We start from the raw sequence: 24,534 nt of genomic DNA, 5'->3' as shown, positions 1-24,534 counted from the left end.
TTGCTTAGCTACATGAAGGATATCCAATATTTAATGTTATACATTAAAACTATCTAAGGAAATTTCACACAAGAAAGGGAGGGGATGAGGAACATGGTTGAAATGAAGAAAATTTTATTTGGCTTTAAATTACAAATAGCTATTAGTGCAGGTTAAAACTGAAGTTATCTGAGGCTTTTATGAGGAAACGTTAACAAGATTTCATAAGTTAATACAGTTCAGCACAAAATCTAGCACAAGTGAAGTTTTTCGTATTTCAGCTGTGTGTTAGAACTTCGGGTTATTACTGCAGCTGAACAAATCTGTATCCATGTGAGACAAAGAAATGCAAACTTTGGGGAGCAAGAAGGTTCCTCCATGGAGCATACAGCAGGCTAATCTAGTATTTTGTACCTATGTCAATATCTAATCAATGTAATTCCTGTCAAAAGGCAATTTACAGCTGTTCTAGAATCACTGGATTTTGATACAAATACTAAAAACTGCTAACATTCTCTCCTGTGTAAGCAGTGATAATAATCCCCAGTTTAGGACAGAGATACTCCAGCACATCAATAGTGTTTTCACCCAGTTTGTTTCTGAAGAACTAGACTTGTTCTACCACTGAAACCCGCTGCAAAAGCTGGACTGGACTTCTTTTGTCATTGGAGGCTTGAGTCTGCCAACTGAGAAGCACAAGGCTATTTAAGTAATCAAAGTGTAGCAGGTTTTAAAGCAAGATTATAATCTGAAGAATAAATTCCATATGACATTTCAGGCAATACTTTCAATTGATCTGCCCTTAGGGCAGTTTGTGAGCAAAGAGTGCCTCCCATTCTTTTATATTTCTTTAGAAAAAAAACAACAATCTTGATCTGTGAGCAATCTGTTCTAGTTCCTGCAAAACAGTGAGGGATTTAGGGAAGGAAATACCATGAAATTCCTACATAGATCACTCGGTCTCAGCAAGATGTAGTTTGGTATTTATTTTTTAAAAACCTAAAGATTTCAAGTAGTTTAATTTCAAAATCCAGCCACTGAAACCTGTTCTCTAAGATTCTTTCGAGGTCCCTTCCAATCCCTAACATTCTGTGATTAAGAAAAACTGTGTATTTTCAAGGGTTTTGCTTCCACAGAGCAACTACAAAAAATAAGTCAGTTTGCTGCTAATGAACGAGTAAAATCTTAAGGTTTTATAGCTATCAGCTTTAAAGACTGCAGAATTACCATATGAAACTAGGAACACGACTTCCCCTGAAGCTAGGTTCCCAGCAGTCACAAGACTGCAGCAGTTGCAGACGCGATTTATGACATCCTCCCAATGACCTCGCAAAGCTAAGACTGATTAAGTGTAAGACGGGGAAGGTAGCTCCTGTCTGCCCGCGTCACATGGTGCAGAGTCACGGCACAGCGAGCGCTTGCTGCCGAGCCAACAGAACCATCCCTGAGCTTTTCCACCGCATGCAGCACTGCGCTGACATTATATAAGGGAAACACAATGACATACAGCGTGGTATAGCGGTTCCCCTTCTAATCCGATCTGAATCGCTCCTCCTGTCACCCGCAGCTGTTCTTTGCATCACTGTTTTGCAGGTGTATCTGTAATTTTCTAGGACAAGAATTGTCATTTGACTTAAGCAGCACTGTCAGTACCAACGCAAGACAATGGTAGTATCTGAGGTTAGGAGTTGCTTATAAGGAAAATAAACAACTTGAGCTATTCAGCACATGAATGATCCTATTTTCTCTATTTCTTTCAGAAACAAGCAGGCTTGTTCTATAGTTGTCAAAAGCTTTACTGTATTTCTCCAGTGCTGCACATAAAATATTCTCATGGCACATGTGTGCATTTATATAAAGGTGATTCCAATGTACTGAGGAAAAAATTGTTGTCACACTCCCAAGAACTGAATTAAGTATGAGGTGACATTGCAGCTATTTTGGCCAGGAGTGATTTGCAATGGTTCTGTCACAGGAAGTTCAGTCTAGCTGACTTAGGCCTGACTCGAAGGAAAATACATACAGAATCACCCACCAAAGATCCTTCTCCCCAGAGGTTCATTAAAATAATAAGTTGCGTTCACAACAAATCAGAGAAAAAGTTTAAGATATGAATGGATGTAATCTCTGCTGTGTGTCCTCCTCAATAGGATCCAAGCTTGTTAACTTCATTACAGCAAGAAAATTCAGCATAATCTATTGAGGACCCCCAACCTGAACCATGAAAGTGAGCTGTCATAGCTTCTTTACAAATCTATGCCTCCCTGTCTCTTACATGAAAAGCAAAATAATAAGCAATACTGATACCTCAACCACCACCACGAAACCTCCGAGACTACATCTTACTAAGATAAATGGGGCAGTCTGCAGTTCTGGGAACTGCTGTTCAGACAACCGAAGCACTTCCCTCTCTGTTACACTATGTTCCCATTCCAGGAGGTTTCTTCACAGCGATACCATTAGAAATACACAACTTACTTTTTGACTCCATAGCAAAGGGTTGACAGTTTGTGGGTGTGAAGGAAAGATAAGACACTGCAGCCTCTAAAAGTGCTGCAACTCCATGCTATCACAGACTGACCCAATTCATCCGCTGACTTGAGGCTGAAATGGGGTCACTGAAGCAGGTCCTACCGCCTTTAGGAGGTAGGTACATGTTGAACTTCATTGTGGTTTTATTTAGTGACATTTGTCAGTGCTACTTTTTAAAATTAACCATCTCCCTCCCAACAAACTTGAACTCTTAACAGGCTGCTTTTGCAGTGGTGCTCTTCTGTGAGGTACCAAAAACTGCTGAAGGAGAGATTTGGGATGGTTGGAAGGAAATAAGGCTTTTCTGAACAAAAGGGAGGAAGGGCCAGAGTTTGCCACTGTTCCTCTTGGCCATCTGGTTTAGACGAGTAGCTATCCATGGCCTACATGGTTGTGCTCCTCCTTGTTCAAATGTTGTCAACAATTCCCAAAGAGAGGAAGTACAAACTAATCAATATATTTTAATCACATTCTTCAAACACAGTTTTGCTCCTTAAAATTGTAACAATTATTTGCAGGACGAGCTATGAAAAGCCTGAGCTGACATTATACCAATTCACAGAACAACAGGTGTGCAAATGTCCAAGATTAACATTTTATTGACTATAGTAATGTTCTACTGTCGTCATATTAAGCAAAATCTCAAAGTTTAACAGATGTGCAACAGTTCTAATTATTTTCAAGAACCACTGAAGAAAACAGTTTTAAAACACCAGGGAAACTGACTGAACCTCCTACATACTCTGCAGGATGTTCATGAGTACACAAGATCAGGATGAGTAAATGTCACTGTTTTAACTGCAAGCACAGGATAAGTGTCTGTTTATGCATCCTGTTGAACTACCTTATAAAGTATGTTCTCCCTCAGCACTCCTGAGAACAGAGCACAGAACCATCTAGGGCATAGCAAGAAGCTAGAAACTTTCAGGCAAGAATCTTGTTAAACTCCAAGAATGGAAGAATTGAGATATTATATGGAGAAGTTTATACTTCAGGTAAAGTGGAACAAAAGAACTGATTTACCTTAGTATTATTTTGGACTGCTTTGCTTAAAGTCTAGTCCTATTAAAGGATGAGGACAAGGAGGAAGGCTTAAGCTTTTCCAGGCAGACTGGCAAGATGCCCTTTTGCAAGGTCTTTAGGGTATGATCTCAGGAACCTTGGCAGAGAAGTGAACTTGAAGTCAGCAGTTTTTTTTCATTCAAGACTGAAGTTTTGAGTGTATCAGTCGAAACAGTTGACAGCATCAGTCCTGCTGAGTAAAATACTCTCCCTTCTTTTGTGCAATGAAGTGACCAAGGAAATCAAGTCACTGCACTGGGCAGAACTACCAGAATAATGTATTTTGGTGGTCCTAACGTTAGATTAAGGTGTGTTATTTTTTCTTCCCTTCTACTGAGCAATATAAACCAAATAAGTTTTAGCACAAGTAGCTTGCCCCAAAGACGTGAAACAGCCACCAATCAACAAAACTTAGAACTTGTGTTAGAAAAAATTAGGTCAGTCCCATTCACAAAGAACATTTCAAAAATATTTTGTTAGCCCTTGAGGTGACTCATGCCAATCTTCAAGTCTCTACTTTTGATCAATATGCATACGTTATGGCTGTCATTTAGCAGCTGACAACTCCTCTGGCAGGATTATTGCTCATACAGCAATTCCAGCTCAGGATTCTGACACTCACTCACATGCAGGCCTCAGCATGTGGCTGTACCAGCATTTCTCATCCCTCACAAAACAAAACTTAACGCAATACCTCAAACTGATTTAGAATAAACAGTGTATTTAAATCCTCACGACAAAACCTTGTTTTGCCTCCTTGCTAATCTAAATCAGTTGCACTGCTGTGGCCCAAGTCACTTTGAATTGGGTTAGATGGCACAGGAATATTTAGCTAGCTGTGCATGGTGTTAGATGTGAATAGCGCAGATGACAAAGTGTGTTGCCAGACAGGAACAGAACACTGAGTTTCACTCAGGTTTTCCTTCCAGTACACCTACCTTCATTTTCAATATTCTGTCTGTAAGAGTCTTGCCACATACTAATGCTCTGTTTGAAACACAGCTGGATAAACTTCAAATATAAAATGATATTTGTAATCCATGCTGTGATGTTTGATCCCCAGCTCTTTTTTGGCATAACAGAGCTAAAAAAAATAAAAAAAAATAAAATAAAATCACTCATTCTAATTTAAAAAGTAGAATGGTAAAGTTGTTACCTCGAGTAAGGGAAAAAACCTCCAGCAGCTCACTCACTGGATGTCTCAACACTCTCCCTCTCTGAAATTACACTAGAAAAAGCTTTTCTCCTTAAAATGATCGTCAGACAATATGTCAGCCAATAATCAGGCTGACTGCTGTATCTGAATTAAACGCAGAGCGGTCCGAGTGAAAGCAGCACTGATGTCATAGCTGTACCACCCTGAGCAAGCGGCTTTGAGGGGACCCGCTTAGAAAGTTTCCAGCAGAACAGCGTTCCAACACAAAGTGCTGACTTGATGAAACCCAAAATATTCCACAGGAATGTGCTAATCCAATCAAAACTTTTGAAAGAGGACAGGCCGGCTGGCTGAGCCAGCCAACCAGTCTGGTGAGCTGACTGGCTCTCCCCAGCTCTGCGGGGTCACTGGCTTCCCCAGCTGGCCAGCTGCCAGGCCCTGCTCTCAGAGCAGCCCTTTAATAATAATAATAATAATAATAAAGCCTTGTAAAGTGTTCTGGGAAACAAACAAAGGAATTTTAAAATGAAAAAAACTAATTACTTCAGAACCGACTGCAAGGTTTCTTCAAGAGGAATTGGTTGCACCAGCACCTGAAACTTGTGCTCCTAAAGTCACAAGTCTCTCCTGCGTCTTGTCAGTTTTTATAAAACATCTTCCGGTGGAAAAAAAGTATCAATACTGTAACAACACAAAACCAACAATAATTATATTAAAAACCTAATCATTAGCAAGGAATTAAAGGCAAGTTTCTTCCAAAGCACTGAGTAAATTCAAGTAAATGCCCCTGTCTGACTAAAACACAGGGCTACCCTGTAAGCTGGCCAGAGCAGTCCTTAAGTGGGCTCCCTGTAACTCACCATGGCAAACTGGGACGAGACGGCACAAGGGGCTTCATTAAACACTTTGAAGAAGCTCAAAGGAATAGGTATGGCTATATAGTATTTTAGAAGTGGTTTTCAAAAAAAAAAAATAAAAATCTGTCAACTAGCAAGCAACCCACTTATTCATAAAACCGGCTTTTGCCTGTGGCTAACTGGTGCATGGAACCTACTCTGGGTTCTCCGCAACTCAGCAAGTAATAGTATGAAGAGAGCTTTTAATTGCTAAAAAAAGCAAGGCTATTTAAGACCGTATACACCAAACACCACAATGTTTTTGCGCAATTCCATTCATTTAACCAGCTTTTGTATCAAAATGCCTAGACATCAGTTCATGTGTGAGCACCGCAAGTAGTGTAAGAGACGTGGAAAAAAGTTCCACAGAATAAAGAAAGAGCTCTTTTTACATGCCAAATTGAGTCAGCAATGAGATCTCTGTTGAAGGCAAGTCACATGATTTTGAAAGAATAAGGCTAATAAAATGTACTGATTTATTTATATGAAAATCAGCACAACCTCCAGCATAGAACTGGGACAAATTTGTGACCAATCTCTTTCAGAAAACACATGTAAATCAGACAGCTGCCAGAGTTTGCAGTTCACTGACCCTTCCTACTGCCAAATGCAATGCACAAAGGTAGCTCAGAAAGCAATTAGAGATTGGCTGGGAGAACTCATTAATCTTTTTGAACTTCAAATCACAACTAGACAGTCTTATAACATTTTTGTGGGGAAGACTGCATGCCTCAAATTCACATTTAAAAAGAAAGATTTGTCTTTTCAGAATGACAAAATACATACAATCTGCTCCCTGTTGTTTCTTAGAAAGAACAACTAATACTTTTACAGTATAATGAAGAAACACATCTAGAACAGAAAAAGACATAAGCATAGTTCAATCCAACTGCTCAGTTTTTAAACATCTCACCATCTGCAAAGTCTAAGGCTCCTTTCAACTACTTCCAACACAGAATTTAGAGACAAAAGAAGGTGAGGAGAAAAAGAGAAAAAAAAGAAAAAGAAAATATATTTTCCTGCTAGTGGCAATAGGGCTAGGAACCTCCAGCAAGCAAATGAAGCCTACTTGACTCTATGCGAGTATGTACGGCATAAGGCTAAGATAACAATGAGAAAGTAAAGCATAAAGATATGCCTTCCATTTTGGAAGAAGGTATCAAAAGTTGATAGCAGCACCTTTTCTTCTCTCAAGCAAAACTTGAAATGCCTTTCTTATGGCTTATGACAAAAAGGCAGATTCATTACTGATCTCCTCATTATGGCAAACAGCAAAACATACAAGAAAATAAGTGCATGCATGTAGACATTCATATGCAATTCTGGGCCTGTTATCATGGCGGGATTAAGTTAACAATCTGCTAGTTAATTCTATTTCATTAGCCTCATTAACAGGATTACAGTCATGCCATAAAGTAATAACTGAGCGCTGTGCAACTCTGGAGCCATACCTCACTTCTTTTGTGCTGCAGTAATTTAAGTAACCAGCTATAAACTGTAATTTAAGATTTAGTCCATGACTCTGGGAGCTAACCAACTGGAGTTACAAGGATCAATGCACACTTCTACTAAGTGTTTATGAAAATGAGACCATACCCTAAGTAAGCATCTCTCAAATCAGTCTATGTAATTTAGTAGTTTTCTCCTTTCAAGCATATAAAACCGTTTCCTAGAATGAGTTTCTGAGGCTTTCTATACAATCCTAAATTGAGACATGACACATTGCTGGTAATAACCTATATTGCATTGTCCACAACTGCTTTTGTTGTGTTGCTGATTATCCAAAGAGTGTCTTCAGGTGCCACTCACGGTTCTTACTTCTGCTCATTTATATAGAAGTTTGGTGACTTAAGAAACTGTGCAAAGGCAACAAGATGGCCCAAAGGAGCTCCAACCAGCAGTGTGCCAGCTTAGAGAAACGGTGCAGGAAAAAAAGAGGCTGCATATGGCACAGTTGTGATACAAATAAACATCATAAATGACACTAAGAGAGTATATTATGTAATTCCTGTATTTTTTTGAAAAAAAGGTTAGTCAGCTGAGTGAGCTCATACATACATGTAGGAAGCTGCAGGGGCAAAGGATTTCCATCAGTCAGTGCATAATTTGTGTGCATCCCATCAGCTGGATTATTGCCAGAGCTTGCTCTCTGCCAGCCTGCCTCCTCCTGCTCCACCCTAACTGATCCCAAGTGCATTATCCCTCCCTGACTGGGGCGACTAGACTGCTTCTCCCTCGTGTTTAACATCCCTCAGTACACAAATTTCTATCAACTTGTTTTGGAAAATGTTCGGTCCAAACTTTAAAAAAAGTGAAACAAAGAGAAACAAAGGTGCCTCTGTTAGATGAAGCCAAGCTTCCAAAATGTATATGTGGTAATACCAGGAGAAAAAAAAAAAAACTTTTCCCGAGTGCTATGCTTTGAAATGTATTTCATAAATCAATTTGAAATCATATGCTTTGAGTTTTCAATTAAGAGTCAGCATTACTGCTATCCAGACAAAGAATAAGGTGGGCCCAATCACCCCTCAAGACTTGTTCCAATAAGAAAAAAATCCAGTGCAGGATGCTGTAACATCAAGGTGCCAGGAGGGTCAAAGAGCCTATAACACTGAAGGTTATTTATGTAATAAGTAACTTACGTTGGAAGGGACCTCTGGAGGTCTTCTGGTCCAGTCCCCTCACTCAAAGCAGGACCAAGTTAGACTAAGTTGTTCAGGGCCTTGTTCAGTCAATTGCAGATCATCTCCAAGGATGGAGGTTGCACAACCTCTTCCGGTATCTGCTGCTGTGTTTGACCATCCTCATTATGAGCATTTCCACTTTACATTGAATCAGATTTTTCCCTGATGTAGCTCGTGACTACTGACTCTCAACTTTTTGCTGTGCAGCTCCAAAAACAATCCAACTTCCCGCTCCTCCACAATTTCTTTCTCATCACCTTCTGTTCTCACATATTCCACATCGGATGACTGGTGAGCTATAAGCTCATTCAGAAGACACTGTAAGATTTCCTGATGGCAGGGCAGCTCTGGCAAAGTAGGCACTAAGATTTCAGTAAGATTTTCTAATTCCTAGTTTTCTAAAACCTTTTTGTGTGCTTGCTGTAGAACTGAGCGTCAGCCTAAGCCACAGTGATAGAAAGGTTTGATCCCAACAGAGGCAAAAGTCCTGTTTACCTTGCATCAAAGATTGCCTAGGAAAACTCAGTAGTAGGGAAAAAATTGGCAAGTTTCACTAAAATAACAAAAACATACATATCTACCAGTCCTTATGAAGTATCACATACACAATCAGCTAAATGAGGAGAAAGTTCTTTAGCTCCTTTAAGAAAGGGTCATTTTCTTGAATAATGTGCAAATGCACAGTGCATCAAGTTACAGTCCTTAATAATGTCTCAGAAAGAGACTTGATTGACCTACCTCACTACTTGATGCCATTAGATGAGAGGACATTTAAGCTACGCATATCTCAAGCAGGCACTAAACACACACTGACAAATATGTGATCTTGTGGTTAAAAAAAAAATGAATAAACATACTCAAATAAGAAAAATTTTATATTTGCGGAACAAGTCAACAATGTAAATTATATTGGCATGAAGTATAGAAAAGACCAAGGTCTTAGGAATTATTTTGAAAAAATAAACTACTTGCAAAAACCATACATAATTTCTGAGTCCACTGAACTAGTTACCAGAGTACCTTATTAAATAGAATTATTTTCACTTTAATGATTAAAATGAATAAATAATTATCAGCTTACTTCTTTCTTACCATTGTAGGTTATCCTTGGCTTTGTCAAACACATCACAAGATGTAAGTCCATTTCATCAGAAGATACAAATTTTGAACATACAGGGCACTTGAATCCTATGGAAAATAAAAATATGTAAGTGTGAGTACACTCAAACATGTTGCAAATATGTATATTTAAACAGAAAAACTATTCTGCACACATTAAAAGAAAGAGAAAAATGTATGATAACTTTTCAGTTTTGACCTGACATTTCTTAAATTAATATAACTCCCTTGATAGCCAAAGATCTCAAAACGGACCATCGTTTCTGCAAATTGATCTGCTGCCAATTGCAAACATGTCAGCACCTCTGGAATACAAACTTTCCCAACAATTCTAAGAACAGTTTAAGACAGGAACAAGAAAATAATATGAATCTACTAAAACAGAAATTAGAAATGTAGAGAGAACATAGCCATTAAAATCTGAACTTGGGCAGGAGCCCTAAATTAGCATATTCATTTTCACCAGGAATAGCATTGACACTTCAACAAAGGATCTCAGTTTTACATTTCATCATCCAAGGTGCACCATCTTTTACCAGTCTAGGGTACAGGGAAAACATTAACTCAGGGGTGCCACCTCACCTACCGATTCACTAATATTTCCTGTAGCGCTGAATTCATTTGACTTCTCTCATCCTAGCCAAGCATGACCTTGTTTAGCTTGTGAGGTCACAGCCTAAGGCAATAAGGAGTAAGGAATAATTAAGACAGTCTGGATTTTGAGGCAACTGCACAATAGTCCATAGCAAAACTGCTTAATACTCGATGTCATTACCAAAGCCAGTAGACTTCCAGTTAAAGGACAATATTGGCTAAACTAGTTTCATGGTCCATAGAAAAGTTTGAGAAACGTCTGACTGATTTTGATCTGCTGAATAATTAACACACAAGTGACAGACAAAAAGCCACAAAAATGGATCTTGATGCATAACAGCTGTTAAGAAGTTTACCTACACGAAAACATATGGTGAAAATATCTAAATCCACACTCAGTGCAAAGAAGCAACTTCTTTGATGCTGTTGAAAAGTAATGATGCAGGTTTGTATAAAAGGCCACTGCACCTTCCACCAGCATCCACATCTGGGCCTGTTCCCACACGTTTTAGTTTGTTGCTCATTACTTTTGTACTTCTAACCTTGGAAGTCCACAACAAACCGAGTCGGTCAAGGATGACAAGCGACTTGGTGCTGCACTTTCAAGTTACTGATGCCTGAGAATTTTGATCTTTGCTGTTTACTGTTATTCAGATGTAGATCAAGCAAGTAACCTGAAGCACTTGACAGAAGTAATGCACTTCATTTATCAAGACTGGTTTTTATTTCTAATAGGAAGCAAGTCAAAACAGACAGCGGCTAACACCCATGAGGAACTCTGAGCAGCAGCTGAACATGGACTGGAAACCACTTCCTGAGCTAAAGTACAGTTCTGATTCTTCCCATTTTAGTCATAAATAGTTCATATCTATTTCTTCTTGTGTCAATCTTCCATTTCAGCTTAAATACTGCTCTTCTCTCCTTACTTTTCAATCCTCCTCCTCCACCTCACATCTTACAAACAATAGCTACAACCACAGGTTAACAAGCATTTAACAGCCAAACATGCCTTTTGGAAAAAAAAACAAAAAAACCAAAACAAAACAAAACAAAAAACAACAACAACAAGAAAACCAACAAAAAATCAAGTTGGAAAATAAAAAAGTTGAAAGAATTAATTCAGCCACTGGGTAGCCTCCTCCTCCTCCCAGGCTGCATCTCAACATGACCAAAACTGAAAATAGTATCTCAATCATACAAATACCGCAAACCACCCATAACTGTTTTGTTATGGTTTTCTTCAACAACTGACCCCAGGTAAATATTCTCTCAAACTTTATCAGCCTAACGCAGCTGATTACTTTCAAGTCTATTCAAGAGTTACTAAGATCCATGCATTATTCTCGTTTATATGCTTCTGTAAGACATAATTGACAACATATTTTGATGGAAAAAGCACATAACTTCCTTAACACAGTGCGGACTCAGTCCAGCTATGCCAGAAGAAAGCGTCTGCATTACAGCAAGTTAACATTTATGTTCATGGCTAATTATGCACTGGGACAGTCATTAACAGGTTCCCTTTGCTTTCTGGACAGAACCCTTCTAGCTTATTCCCTAGGTTCATCAGCACTTCTAACTGAGAGTGACAGGGGGCAAGGAAAACCAGCAATAGGTGTTTAGAACCATTGCTAAAGTTAAGAGTGTTATTAAGAAGGTATATATCTCAGGTTAGTAATAATAATGCTTTTACTTAAATCTATGCTTAAAGACAGATAGCTGTGAAAAATGTTTCTGGTTATCCACTTATTCAGCTGAATTTGCTTTTACTATCATATACCCCCAAACCTAGTCAACAGTCTTCATTCTAGCAATATAAGTACATATTTTAACAATATAGTATCTTGTGGCTTCTCCAGTGTCAAGGGACATCTGAAGGTAAGAGCGAAACAACTACAAATATCCTCCTGACACCACAAGTTTGGGATATCCAACTGCTGTAGCTGTCCTTGGCATGCGGAATGGTACACTGAAGAACCCAAGAACTAGAGGACATCACACTTAACTAAGCCTTAGCTGCCAGTGGTAAAGGTGGCTGTGTAGAACAGATGTGCTTCCAGTGACCAGCATCTGCTGCATGCCAGAGACTAGTATAACAGCAGAAAAACAACCTTGAGTTTGCAACACTTCCTGAAACATTTTTCAAATACAAGTGAAATCCAACTTCTCATTCCTTCACAATGTTCTGCTGCAATAAGCAGCTCCTGGATCTCTCCCCAAGAGATGCAGAGTGTATGTTCTGTGTGAAGGAAATTACCATTTCCAACTCCTTTAGTAACCCCAATGAAAAAAATATTTTTACTGTAGACTTTATTTTTAACTGTATTTGAAAAATGTAACTAAGTGAACAATTGACACTGTCCACAAGCCAGTTAAAGGTCCTTAAAAAAAGCTGGTATTTCCCCACCTTTCCTCAAATCAGAAGGCAATAGTTTCATGATCCAGTTTACAATTAACTACTCTGTAAGAACAAAGACTCTATTGTACCACTGCCCAGCAGGCTAACAACATTTCTAGCCTATGTTTGTTTTTACCAGTCTCAAGGAACAATTCCGATAACTTGAAGAAACTTTCACATGACTTTAACAATCAGCAGCAGGTCAAAAATAACTTACTCTCTACATGACTTGCTTTACTGAGTTTTGCAGATAAACAATGCATCCACAGACATTTGAACAACGAAGTGGAAGTAGTCATCAGATGAGGTGGCATCACATGAAGCGTCCTCTAAAAACCACAAAGCTCAACTGACTACTTTCTCACTCTCTTTACAAGGAGAGCACAAGATATAATGTATAGTTATAGGTAAAAATCCAGCATCCCTCATCCAAGGTGAGGAACTATCACCTTTGTATTAGAGTCATCACTGTTTGTCAGCATATCCCTACAAAGTTGTCCTTCCTCCTCCCATCAGAGAGGACACCTCAAGTCAGGGGGAAAAACCACCTCCCACCCCATTCTCTTTCTGTACAACAGGAAAGACCTGAGCAAGCACATGCCTCTAGCTGACTTTTACACCTGCATGCTTAAGAGACAGGGAGACAAATTCTTAAAAGCTCCCATCATCTAGTTTCCCAACCCTGACTGCAATGCTGAAAGTAACATACTACTTAAACCAAAACCAAAACCTAATCCTGGAAAAAAGTACGATTACAAGAAAAGAGAGACAGAACAGAAAGTTACAGTACGGCTACTAGGTGGCACAGAAAGTTTGATATAACTAAACCTGTGTAAATAGCAGGACTTAAATATTCAGAAGTGAATTCTATCTCTCATTTTCTCTTGAATGTATCACTTTCTTCAGACACTGCTGTCTTTTGCAAATGAACTTTCAGTTAGTCAAAAAATCCCATCTTCTCTCACATGCAGGTATCGAACTAGTAACTTTAATCTCTGGCAGGCTTGAAAACTATCCACAGGTCAACAGGTGGCTACTAACTCTATCTGTACCAATTTCAGCCTCCTATTGATATCTTCCTGTGTTTGCCTGGCTTTGCAAACATCGGACTGTTTAACTTGCAGTTCAGTGCATAGCGAAGCAAACAAAAACCATCCAACGAATAACAAACTCCTGGACCTCTATATTTTTTGCAAAATCACATTGGCACTCATTCTTGAATATCTACTTTGTAATGGGAATTAAACAACAGAGCTAAGAACTTCCAGACAATACAGTGCAGAGTGTCACATAACTGCACATGCAGGAAACATGTTAATGTGGTATTAGACTTGTACAGAAGAACGGATGATCCTTTTAGCCAATATTAAACAGCTGTAGCAAAAAATAACCACAAATAGAACCCGTACCAACTAAAAGACTGCATCAGGAAGATCAGAGTAAGCCTTCAGCAGAAAATATCTCAACTGGCACGTTGCAAAAACAAAACTAAAAGTATAATGAGACCAGCTGTTCTTTTGAAATAAGTATGCAACATATTAGTATTTTAAAATTTTGAATCCATGTGTTTTCAAATAAGATGGATAAATCCATCCTGGTTTACATTTAAAGAAGTCATAAGAAAAGAGAAATCCTTGCATACACATACTTTTCTAAAATGTATTTGACAGTAAGAAGCCTGACAAGTGTTACTTCTATACTTACAGTTGTTCTTTGATACTTAGAAAAGTAAATATAGACAATCTGGAAGCACAGCAGCCAGTAAATATGACAGTATGAGGGTGCTATGCAAGATTACTGTCACACAAATAAAGCCTGAATAATGATGCTAAACCAAAACAACACAAATAATCCCCTCCCCACAATAAACAGAAAAGACCTCACATAATCAGAGAAACACGTTAGAAAGGACCTCAAGAGGTCACCAAGTCTACCGCATACTGAGAAACTGGGTTAAACATACTTAGACAATCTAATCTGCCCTTAAAAATCAACTAGTGAAATATTTCACAGACATCCTAAACAACCTACAATGCTGATCAGCTGTTTCTAGAAGCTGGAAAAACCTTCCCTTGTCTCTAATCTGGCAGCCTGCACTCACAAGAAAGGTTGATTACTTCTGATGTGTTCAGCAGACATGGAAAACAGTCGGCACCTGTCCTCAGTATTAAAAAAAACCCAAACATGTTCACACTGGAAAATGTGGGCCCTTCCTCTAGCCTGAAAAACAAACAAGTTAGTCTAACCTTTCTTCACAGGCCCTGCTGCCTAAACCTTTCATTCCTATTGCTGTCCTCTAGGCTCTCTCCAACCTTGAAATATTGCATTGCCAAAAACTTGGCATAACTTCAGGCCAAGACTTTGCAAGTTCTAAGCAGAAATTAATAGTTACCTATCACATGGTTCTGTTATAGTAGGTGCTGAGTTTCTATATATAGATCTATTTATACATAGAGAAATCTCCTTTAGGTGTGTGTATATAGGCACGTACACGTGCATTTTAAACAAACCCACAGATTATTGGCTCATTCCTCTCATGACCCATAACATTCCCTAAATCTTCAACAGAATTGCTACTAGCCAGATCCCATTTTTTTAGTGGTATGTTTTATTTCTCTTCACATTTAATAATTCTCATTTGTCTTTTTTTTAACCAATTATGAACAGTTTTCAGACGTGTTAAAAACAGTTATGAACTCCAATTTCACCCTCCACAGTGTTTTCATATCTTAAAAGTTTGTCATTCTATTTCCTTTTTAAAGTGCCCACTCTCCAAAAAAAGATTATTGAAAACAGACCCAAAGCAGTCTAGCGTGATACTTGATTTCAGTTGCCCTTCTAGAGCAGTTACAGGATTCTCTTTCCAACTTTTTCAGCATCCACCTACTTTTTCACCTACACCATTTTCTCTAAGTTTGCTGAAGAGATTATAAAGTAGAATAGCATAAATATTTTATTAAAGTCAAAGCATAATGCCTCGACTTCTTCCTTTTATATTCAGTCGTGTAGGGGACTACAAAGGGAGATGGTAAGAATAGTAGAAAAATAGATGAAAATAATTCAGATCCTCAGAGAAGTAACAACAGTCTTAGTGAAGACAAACCTCTGTTACTCCCTTCTTCTGTAAGCTCATTTGTTAAACTGAAAGAAGAAGAAGAAGAAATAAAAGCTTCAGTAAAGACTACATGGTCTATCAGAATTATGTGGCCACAGAATTCTCTTCTCCTGAGGCAGCTAAAAATGGAAAGACAAAATAAATAATTCCTTAAGCTCAAAACCATGAAGCTTTTTACATGAAAGCATATTGCTTTAACACAGCTAACATCTTACCTGGTAACTTTACCCTAACCATTAAAGAGAATATGAAAATTATTTCACACTAAATTTAAGAACAGAGAACTGAAATTTTAAAAATTGCTTCAAGTTAGAAGGTAAAAGAAAAAAATAGCATTACCAATTCCCAGGGAACCCTCCACAAGAGAATTTCTGGGTGCTGTTGCTCCCAATACAAGTGGCTACTCAGAGAAAGTTTACCACTTTATGTACAGAAGTTTTTTATGAAGGGAGAAAGTGTCTTGGTGAAAAGATATATCTAGTTCTCTAGTTTCCATCCTTCCCTATGCTGTCAATGGCTGCAGACCAGAGAACACAGTGTCATCTGGAAAGGCTTCTGGAGATGAAAATAAATAGATATTCCCCTCAATTTAGGAGACGAGAGGAAATCAAATAGAAATAAGAAACACAATACGAGCATTCCAAAATCTGTCTTTTCTAGAAAACCGAACCAGGATAAGCACAAGTAGTTTCTTCTCAGCCTTTACTGATATTGTGTTTATAATCCAGAGGGTTTTTTTCCCCACTTTAGTGCAATAAAACTGAAGTAAACACACCTGTGAACTCTCTGAGGGAAACAAGGGATTTTCTTTTATATTTTCCAATTTAAAGCTCCCACAGCATTCAGTGGGAAAGGAGTGATATATAAAATGTGGAATAAACACAAACCCAAAACTTCGTTAAGGAACCCACAGAATAATTAGAAAAGATATGTTTGGATAAGACTTCATCTCCTAAGCAAAAACTTACGAAAGACAGAATCTTACTACATAACTTCTTTAGCCCCCTTCATCTTGGTAACTGGGAAAGTAAGATCTTCAGTAGCAATCACTGAAAAATAATGCAGTACAGAATGAAGAAGAGAAATTGAACAAGACACATTTTCTTATTCATAAATAAAGCATTTATCAACTGCAAAACTTCAGGTGTCTAATACCAATATAAAAATAACACATGATGATGATGATTGTAACTGACAGCTGCACACTTTTAGAAAATGAAGAAGAATAAATACAACCATTAAAAGAGAGAAAAAAAGCCCCATAGTAGAATATCTTGCAAACCAGAAGATGAAATTACGGGTGCGAAAGACCTGTGGAAAGCTTGATTTCACTTCTCAATGCAAAAATAAAACCAGCTGTTATTAAAGGAACAGCTTTTCAAAAGTGACATTTTAAACTGATGCAAGCACCCCAAGAGAGGAGGAAAGACCTTCTTAGCTCCACCTGTGTTGGTGAGTGAATGTTACTCCCACCATCCCATCATCCATAGGTATCTGTAGTCAAGGTAGATGAGAGACTGCTCAAGTCTCCTTCATCCAAACTCCTAGAGTCTTCGCATTTTCACACCAACAAGCACACAGGCAAGAACTGTTTTTAAAGTGACTTGTAAGCTATTTTAAACTTGCTACTTTATTAACTGCATTTCAGACACGTCACTCCCTCCTGCAGAGATCCATACCACAAGTTTCTTGATGGAACAGAAGCAGCTGAAGTCAGACAAGTGTGAATATAAAGGTACGCTGGGAGTTGCATTTGGTAGATTTACAGGTAAGAGCAAGCCTCAGTTTTCATGTAAAAAAGGCTCCACCCACACCCTAAAGCCAGATGATTTTTTATTTTAGCTTACTACATTTGAGAAGTATATTTTCAACTACTGACCAAAACCTCCACTTATCAACAAGACCTTCCCCAGAAGAACACCATTAACTTCCATAGCATCTTTCCCAAGGAAAAAAGGAGGCAGGGGAGAGAACCCAAAGGAATACACTTTATCTCTCTCTTTTATACAGGTGTGATGACTCCTTTCCAAAATCTCAATCAAGGGCAACAAAGGAAATAAACTTTTGCTCTCTCTCATGTCTCTCATTGTCAGATCTCTGGCAGAGATAAGAGCAAGGTCCCCTTCTAGCCACACCTGCAGAGTAACACCAGTAGCATGGGAAGAAACCAGCCTTATCACCACCTCAGAGGCTTCTGGACACACAAGGTGTTCTTGCCACTCTGGAGAAATCTTGTAGAGCTGTGTGGAGGACAACAAAGTTGCCTGGAAATGCAGTTAAGCCAGGTTGGACACATTTTGGTGCCCAATCAACTACCTTATTCAGAAAGCAAGTAGCCAGAAAGCATGGTCAATGGTTTGGGGCACAAATGTATTTTACTTACACATGGCAGGCAAGATTAACCTGTCAAACAAGCTTAGTCCTTCCATTACCAGATAACGACAAATAACTGACAAAGTCAGCTTGCAGGTCTGAAAACTTTATGGAGGTAAAATGCCTTAAAACTCTTACTTTAGAGATACTACATATTCCCATTGCTCTTTTATTCTGAACTCATCCATCATAGTTCAAGGAGGAAGAATTCTTCTCTCCCATTCCTAGTCTCCCCTGAATCTGTATTTTTATTTTCTTTCTTCTTTAATTTTCCTACTCCCTCAATTTTGCCTCATTGCCTGGAGCAGTATTTTTCTCAAACACTTGAAAAAGGTCTTTGCACTTATCATTTCACAACAGAAGTTGTGGAAGACAGAGAGGACAACGGTCTGCTGCTGCCAGAAGTAGGCTCTTCTGGAGTAACTGAGTCATTTGGCAAGACAATTACAAACTTTTAAGTACAGGGAATCAGTTTGTCTACACTCCCCTTCCCTTCTTCACACTGTCAATAAAATCACTACTTTAAAAAACATACTAGTGTTAAAGAAAGTTTCCATTAGAAGTCACATCATTTAAAAGGAAGTATGGGAAGAGCTGCTCCAAGATCAGAAGAATGGAGTCCTACTTTTTAAAAATGCACAGATGTAAATATCTTGAAAACTTGTACCGTACAATGCAACAAATCTGATCAGAATTACATGAAGCATGATAATAAGAGAGGAGAGGGTAGCTACACCATGCTGAGAGTATAGTTAATGATAGCTAAAGGGGAAGAGGTATGACGTGAAAATGGCTGAATAATGGTTGACAAGGATGACTAACTGAACACGTGAAACAGAGCATCTTGTTGGACGTGGAGAAGTCTTCTGAGCAAACTGGCCAAAATGCATACAAGGTCTTACAAAAAAAAAGAAATGGGAGAGACAAAGTAAACACTGCACTTGGAACGCAGCAGACAGGAACAAAGGAGCAAGCCCCAGGAGAAGGTAGCATCTTAGAAGACAGCACAGATAATAATGCTGCTGGAAAGCATGCAGAAGACAAAGTCTCTCGGAGAATCTGAAAACTATTACTCTACTACACATACAAGGCGATAATGGAGACCTGAGAAAGCACAGCATTTACAGACAATTGGTCTGTTGCCTACAAAGTTTTTACCAAAGTAAGTGAGGGTCAAAAAAAGAAGTCCTCACTAAGGTAAAACTTTGTAAAGTCTGATTTAGTTGAAATACTTACCAATAACCTACTTGTTCCTGCAGAAATAGAGGTAGCAGTGACAGAGAAAAAAGGGGAAAACCAATCAATGACAAAAAAGTCAGAGTACAAAATATTAAAGATTACAACTGGGAAGAATATATATGAATAGTTAAATTATGTGGGATGTTCTCAGGAGTTTAAATATTAATTCCAAACATAATAACATTTCATTTTTTGACAGCAACTTTAAATCACGTATCGAATGTATTTATAACTACATTTAGCATTCAGTATAACAGAAAAATTATACCTATTAAAAGTACAGTTTCAAGAAAGTCAAGGACAAACATTTGAAAGCATACTTGTTTTCCTGTGCTTTTCATCTCATTTTCCAATCACACATACAAACATTTTTATTACCTAAGCACAACAGCAGACTTTCCTACATTATTATACTCCGTCTTTCCCCTCTTTAGCTCTCCAAATGGCAGTTCTCCACAGAAGGCACCAATTTCTTACATCTGCAGCAAAACATCTAACCTATGGACTAGTTTACTTTCATTCACTTGAAACTGGTGAGGGTAAGTGTGTTTGCTTGTTTATTTATATCCCCAGACTCAGGAATGACTTATGAATAATGATTGAGCTTGGTAGAAAAGTCTGGGCTGAAAAATATCATTCATTCTCAGCACAATGGAATTTTGTTTAAGGAATAACTTTTTTAAAGTACTGGCATCTCTGCTTGTCATAAAGCAGCCTTTTGTTTTTAAATGGAAAATTAAACTAAGAGAAGTTCACTCATCCCTCTATTCTTTCAACTTGGAAAATATTTACCTTAGTGTACAGACTATTGCAGAAACTAGGATGCAAGTTCATAAGAAGACAGATTTTTAACAAAATAATTAGAGAGAATCTTAACAAATGGGGAAAAGACCAAAGGTTACAAAACACATAATTTCAGAAAGCTGAACAATGGAATTAGATCATTAAGTCATTTGGTATTAACAGTATTTAAGTGTTTAACAGGACTTATGTACAAATTTTGATAAAATGTGAGAGCAGTTTCTTAAGGTTGAACAACATGCATTTATATATTATAATGCACCACTTCTGCAAAAATTCCTGTTTCTAAGACAGAACCTTTTAATAACATTTGGGGATGTACCACAGTGAAGAAAGCATGCAAAATACCTAATAGGAGGAATGGTATAGAAGATGCATAACTAGTTCAGAAAAAGCTAGAACTGAACCCATAAAGAAATAACCCCCCAATCAAGTTTTCTTAACTATATTCAGTAAAGGCTGAAAAAAAATCAAACTATTTATTCACATCCTCTAAACATAACCACCATGACAGATCCATCTACATTTAATCTTTTATCTCTATTAAGAGACTACATAGCACCTATACCATACTCTGCAAAACCTTAAAGAATATCCATAAATCACAAACCAACCAAACTTTCAAATGACATGCCACATCACTCTTACTGCAGCAACTGAGTCAGCATTGTAACTCTTGCTTTTTCATCATTAAGATGGCACTCTTTGAAGAAACTTAAGAAATATTTTGTGTATCATTCACATTTTAAATGGGCTTTGTAGAGAACACTAGTGTGTATTTTATATTTTTCCGTTTACAACTGCTGCATTGGTCTATCAAATTGTTGAGAAATTTGATTCACTACCTTAGAAGGGAAACATCTTGTTTACATTATTAACCAGATCATGCTAATAAGATGCACATATGCATGCGCACACACAGAGCATAGACTGTAAATAAGTTTTAACAGGGATAGGCAGCTGGAACAAATTAGTTAAAAGGACAGGTATTTTGACTTTCAGCACTTTGAAAAATGACATGGTAACTCAAATTATTTTACTTATCCAATTATGGATTTTATTTAATGAAGTACAGGCTTTCATTGCTTTACTCATCTACAATGCTATGGAAGGTAATAGAAACTGCAACTATTTAACAAGTGTGTTTTGTTCGTCACTGTTCAAACAAAAACATGATCTCTCAATTGATGGATATAAGCATTATGCATAAGAAAGGAGACACTGTCTTGAGTTTGAACACTGAGATAGCATGAAACTGCAACATGCTACTAAATTGTGTTTTAATAAGAAAGGGGTTTTGGGTTTGAGGTTTTTTGTGTGGGGTGTTTTGTGTATGTGTTTTGGTTTGTCTTTTTTGTTTGTTTTTTTAAACAACTGACTAAAGAGCAATCATAGTCAGTATTCCAATTTCAGGAATGCCCTTATAAAATCAGGATCATAGTGTACCAAGTGCTGCAAATATGTTTGTTTGTATATATGTATTAGTCTCTCCTCCAAAGAGCTTACACTCTAAAATATACAAGAACAAGCAATGGTTACAATGTCTTCATTATCTGCTTTAGAAAGACAGAAAGAAACTTGCCCTGGCTTACACACAAAGAAAAGCAATTCTTATAAGTCTCTAGGTCTCACCTTACATAAAAATGCTATTTGCCCACAATGACATTGAGACAAGGATCACGGAAAAGGTAAATGACTATATAAATTTCCTCTGCCTTTCACACAGAATCACAGAATCAACCAGAGCCTTACCTAATCAGTTAGCAAGGCTCTACCACAGATCCCTAAAACCAGCAACAGACCAATTAAAGTATAAAGAATAAAATGTTCAAACAGCAACAAAATCTGGGCAGCACAAGTGCCAGAGCTTGAGCCTGCGCTCCCCACAATGCATCTATGCATTCATCCCCTTCCCGCTGTCCCTCAGCGGTGCCACCTCCTCTGCTCTTGCTGTCCTTCCCTGCATGGCCATGTCAGCTGGTGGGGACCAGCCCAAGCAAGGAGGACCCTGAGCTTCCCCAGTGGTGTGCTAGAGCAGCCTACTGCACCTTGCTGCATTAGACAGCCTGCCGGCAGCATATAAAACAAGCCAGAGGCTGACAGGATCCAGCAGGTAGAGAGGGCAAAGACCAGTAAGGTGCATTTAAGTAAACCCCTCCATGATATAAACAAACCAACCAAACAAAACCACAATAAAAAACCTGTAGGTTTCTACAACAACAGACAAGCAAATGAAAGATGCATCCCCAATGAGTACTATATACATATTTCAGCAGCAAACAAACTTATATAAAGAAAAAAATAAACTTCCATGATGCACATTAAATAACCAAACATCTAGCCTTTCTCAAACACCTATGATTTAATTCTCTTCCAATTCCCATTTTTTAAGTGTAAAGCACTCATGAAAAATAACTTACGCATCTTCCATCACTTTAGAATCTGAAGTCTTGAGGTAAGACTACTCAGGACTACTACCACCCAAAATGATGAGAGACACAGATTTATATTTATTTTTACATTGTAGTCTTTCATTCTAGGTTGGAAAAAAACTCACAAATTCCCAGAATCTTCTGTGTAGGAAACAATAGTTCTTGAAAGGCATTTTCAGTTAAATAAACCACTCTCCAAGCAAGAAAGATTTTATACTGCTAAGTATTTGCTTACTGAATTGTCACATTACTTTTCACAAATGGGTTTAAGAACTGTAAAGAATTAACATAATTTATAGACATTTTTCTGTTGCAAATTAGATCTCCCACTTTCTCTAAGAGAAGCATTAGTCCTTCAAAAATATTTTTGTTTCAGTAGACAGAAGCTGCACTTTCATCGTCTTAGAAAATTCCCACATGAACACCAGTTTAAATCCACTCTTGTTGTAGGAGAAGCCCTGGGAAGGCAGGTCCATTGCACACAGGTGAGTGCAGTCACAGTAACTGTGATAAATTTCACAGTATGGCCACCAGCAAATTAGCGACATTAAGCCAGGCGTAAGTCATCAGCTCTGGTGAAAAGAGAGCTTTGTTATATTGTAAACTCTATCTGTATTAAAAACTACTGAGAAGTACGCCACAGGCATGTAAAGGACAGACAGCCTCTGCCCCCAGGCTTTTTTGTTTCATCAAGTAACTTCTTGAAAAATTTGCTTTTAGCTACCATTTTCAGGAATACCTAATAAAAGCTCCCAAAGGAAGCCTGACATTCATGCCAGGCATCACAGAAGTATACTCATCCTTTTGCTAGCAGAGGTCTTGCCATACCTGTCCTTCACAGCAGTTGTATCAAACCAGAAATCAGTAAACTGGGAGATGTGCCAATAAAAGAAACCTACTTTTATTGGTTTTTCTTAAGAAGCAGTGATACACAACACAATTCCTGGCTTTGTGCAGCGGGAATGGCATTTAAACGTGTGTCTTTGCTTTCCAGAGCTGTGTAGACATTGTACCATTCATTCTATTACTCCTGTAATCTACAGCAGCAGTTTCTGTTTTGGAAAACATCTCCGCAGGGCAGCAGGCAGGCTACAGAGCACTAACAGCTGTCTAATCGTTCAGGGAGAACCTCCAGCTCCAGGCTGGAAAAGAAGTGAATGCTGAACTTGTTGTTCGAACAGAAGACTTTAGCCTGACATTGCCGTCTGTCTGGCACTTTCCACAAAACATGGCAGGACAGGCTGAAATTCTGCTCTTTGGGTAAAACCAGTCCTTAACTAAAAATGTATCAAAACTGTCCAGAAGCTGGCCTAAATATGACCAAAGGAAACAGATGCAGTTGAAGGGGTTATGTCATACACATGGAAATACAAATATTTTTACACACAAGCATATGCTTTGGGGTAGAAGTCAACATAAACATGCAAATTGCCCTCCTTAACTATTGTATAGGTTGGACTATTTTTGCTGACAGAGACATTCAAAACAATATTGAAAAGTAAGCTTAGTTAAGAAAGGGAGTTCACAGCACTTAACACCACCTATACAATGACTTCTAGGAAGAAAAATGAAAACTTTAACTCATTTACCAGTTTTCTACCTGCAAAAATATCCGTACAAGTTGCACTAAATCTTGAGACAGACTAATCTTGTTACACTGTCACCTAGTTAGGCTAGACTCATAGTAACAACATTTCAAGGGAAACAAAGTCCATTTAAGCTCTTAGAAAAAGAAATCAAATGTTTCAGCTCTATTTATGTCAATTCAGCATATTACTCAACCCACAACATAGGTGGAATTATAAATCCTGCAGTATGTTATTGTTGCTCTTGACCTAGCCATGTATCTCACAAAGTTAACAGTAGCTTCATCCAGCAAAATAAAACAGCAAGCCTTTTGGAATAAATCAAAAGTACTAAAAGGCACTAAAAAGTACTAAAATAAAGACTTCTAATCTATTAATATTCTGGCAAGAACATGTATACATAAGTCTGTGCCTTTAAAACCAATTTAGACAAAAAAATCTGATCTCAAATGTATTAATATGGACAGGTACAAAGTTTGTACATAAGCAATTCTTAAAGACACAGGAAACATCTTCCAAAGTACCAGATATGACAACTTTCATTATCAATTCCTATTCCCTCAGGGAC

The 24,534-nt window shown here is 38.0% G+C and overlaps 1 protein-coding gene across 1 annotated transcript in view; it reads right to left on the bottom strand.

Annotated features, from left to right (window-relative positions):
* The window catches only part of ZNRF2 (zinc and ring finger 2), a gene marked incomplete at its 3' end in the record, with an annotated part of 52,881 nt that overhangs the window by 11,691 nt on the left and 16,656 nt on the right, over positions 1 to 24,534 (bottom strand). The window contains exon 2 of the mRNA XM_080339314.1: positions 9,402 to 9,497. Coding sequence (XP_080195440.1) covers positions 9,402 to 9,497 — 96 coding nt within the window. The remainder of the gene's footprint in view (positions 1 to 9,401; positions 9,498 to 24,534) is intronic.

This window comes from Nesoenas mayeri, assembly GCF_963082525.1.
Source record: "Nesoenas mayeri genome assembly, chromosome: 2".
NCBI classification, from domain to species: Eukaryota; Metazoa; Chordata; class Aves; order Columbiformes; family Columbidae; genus Nesoenas; species Nesoenas mayeri.
This window is presented reverse-complemented; position numbering and strand designations above follow the sequence as displayed.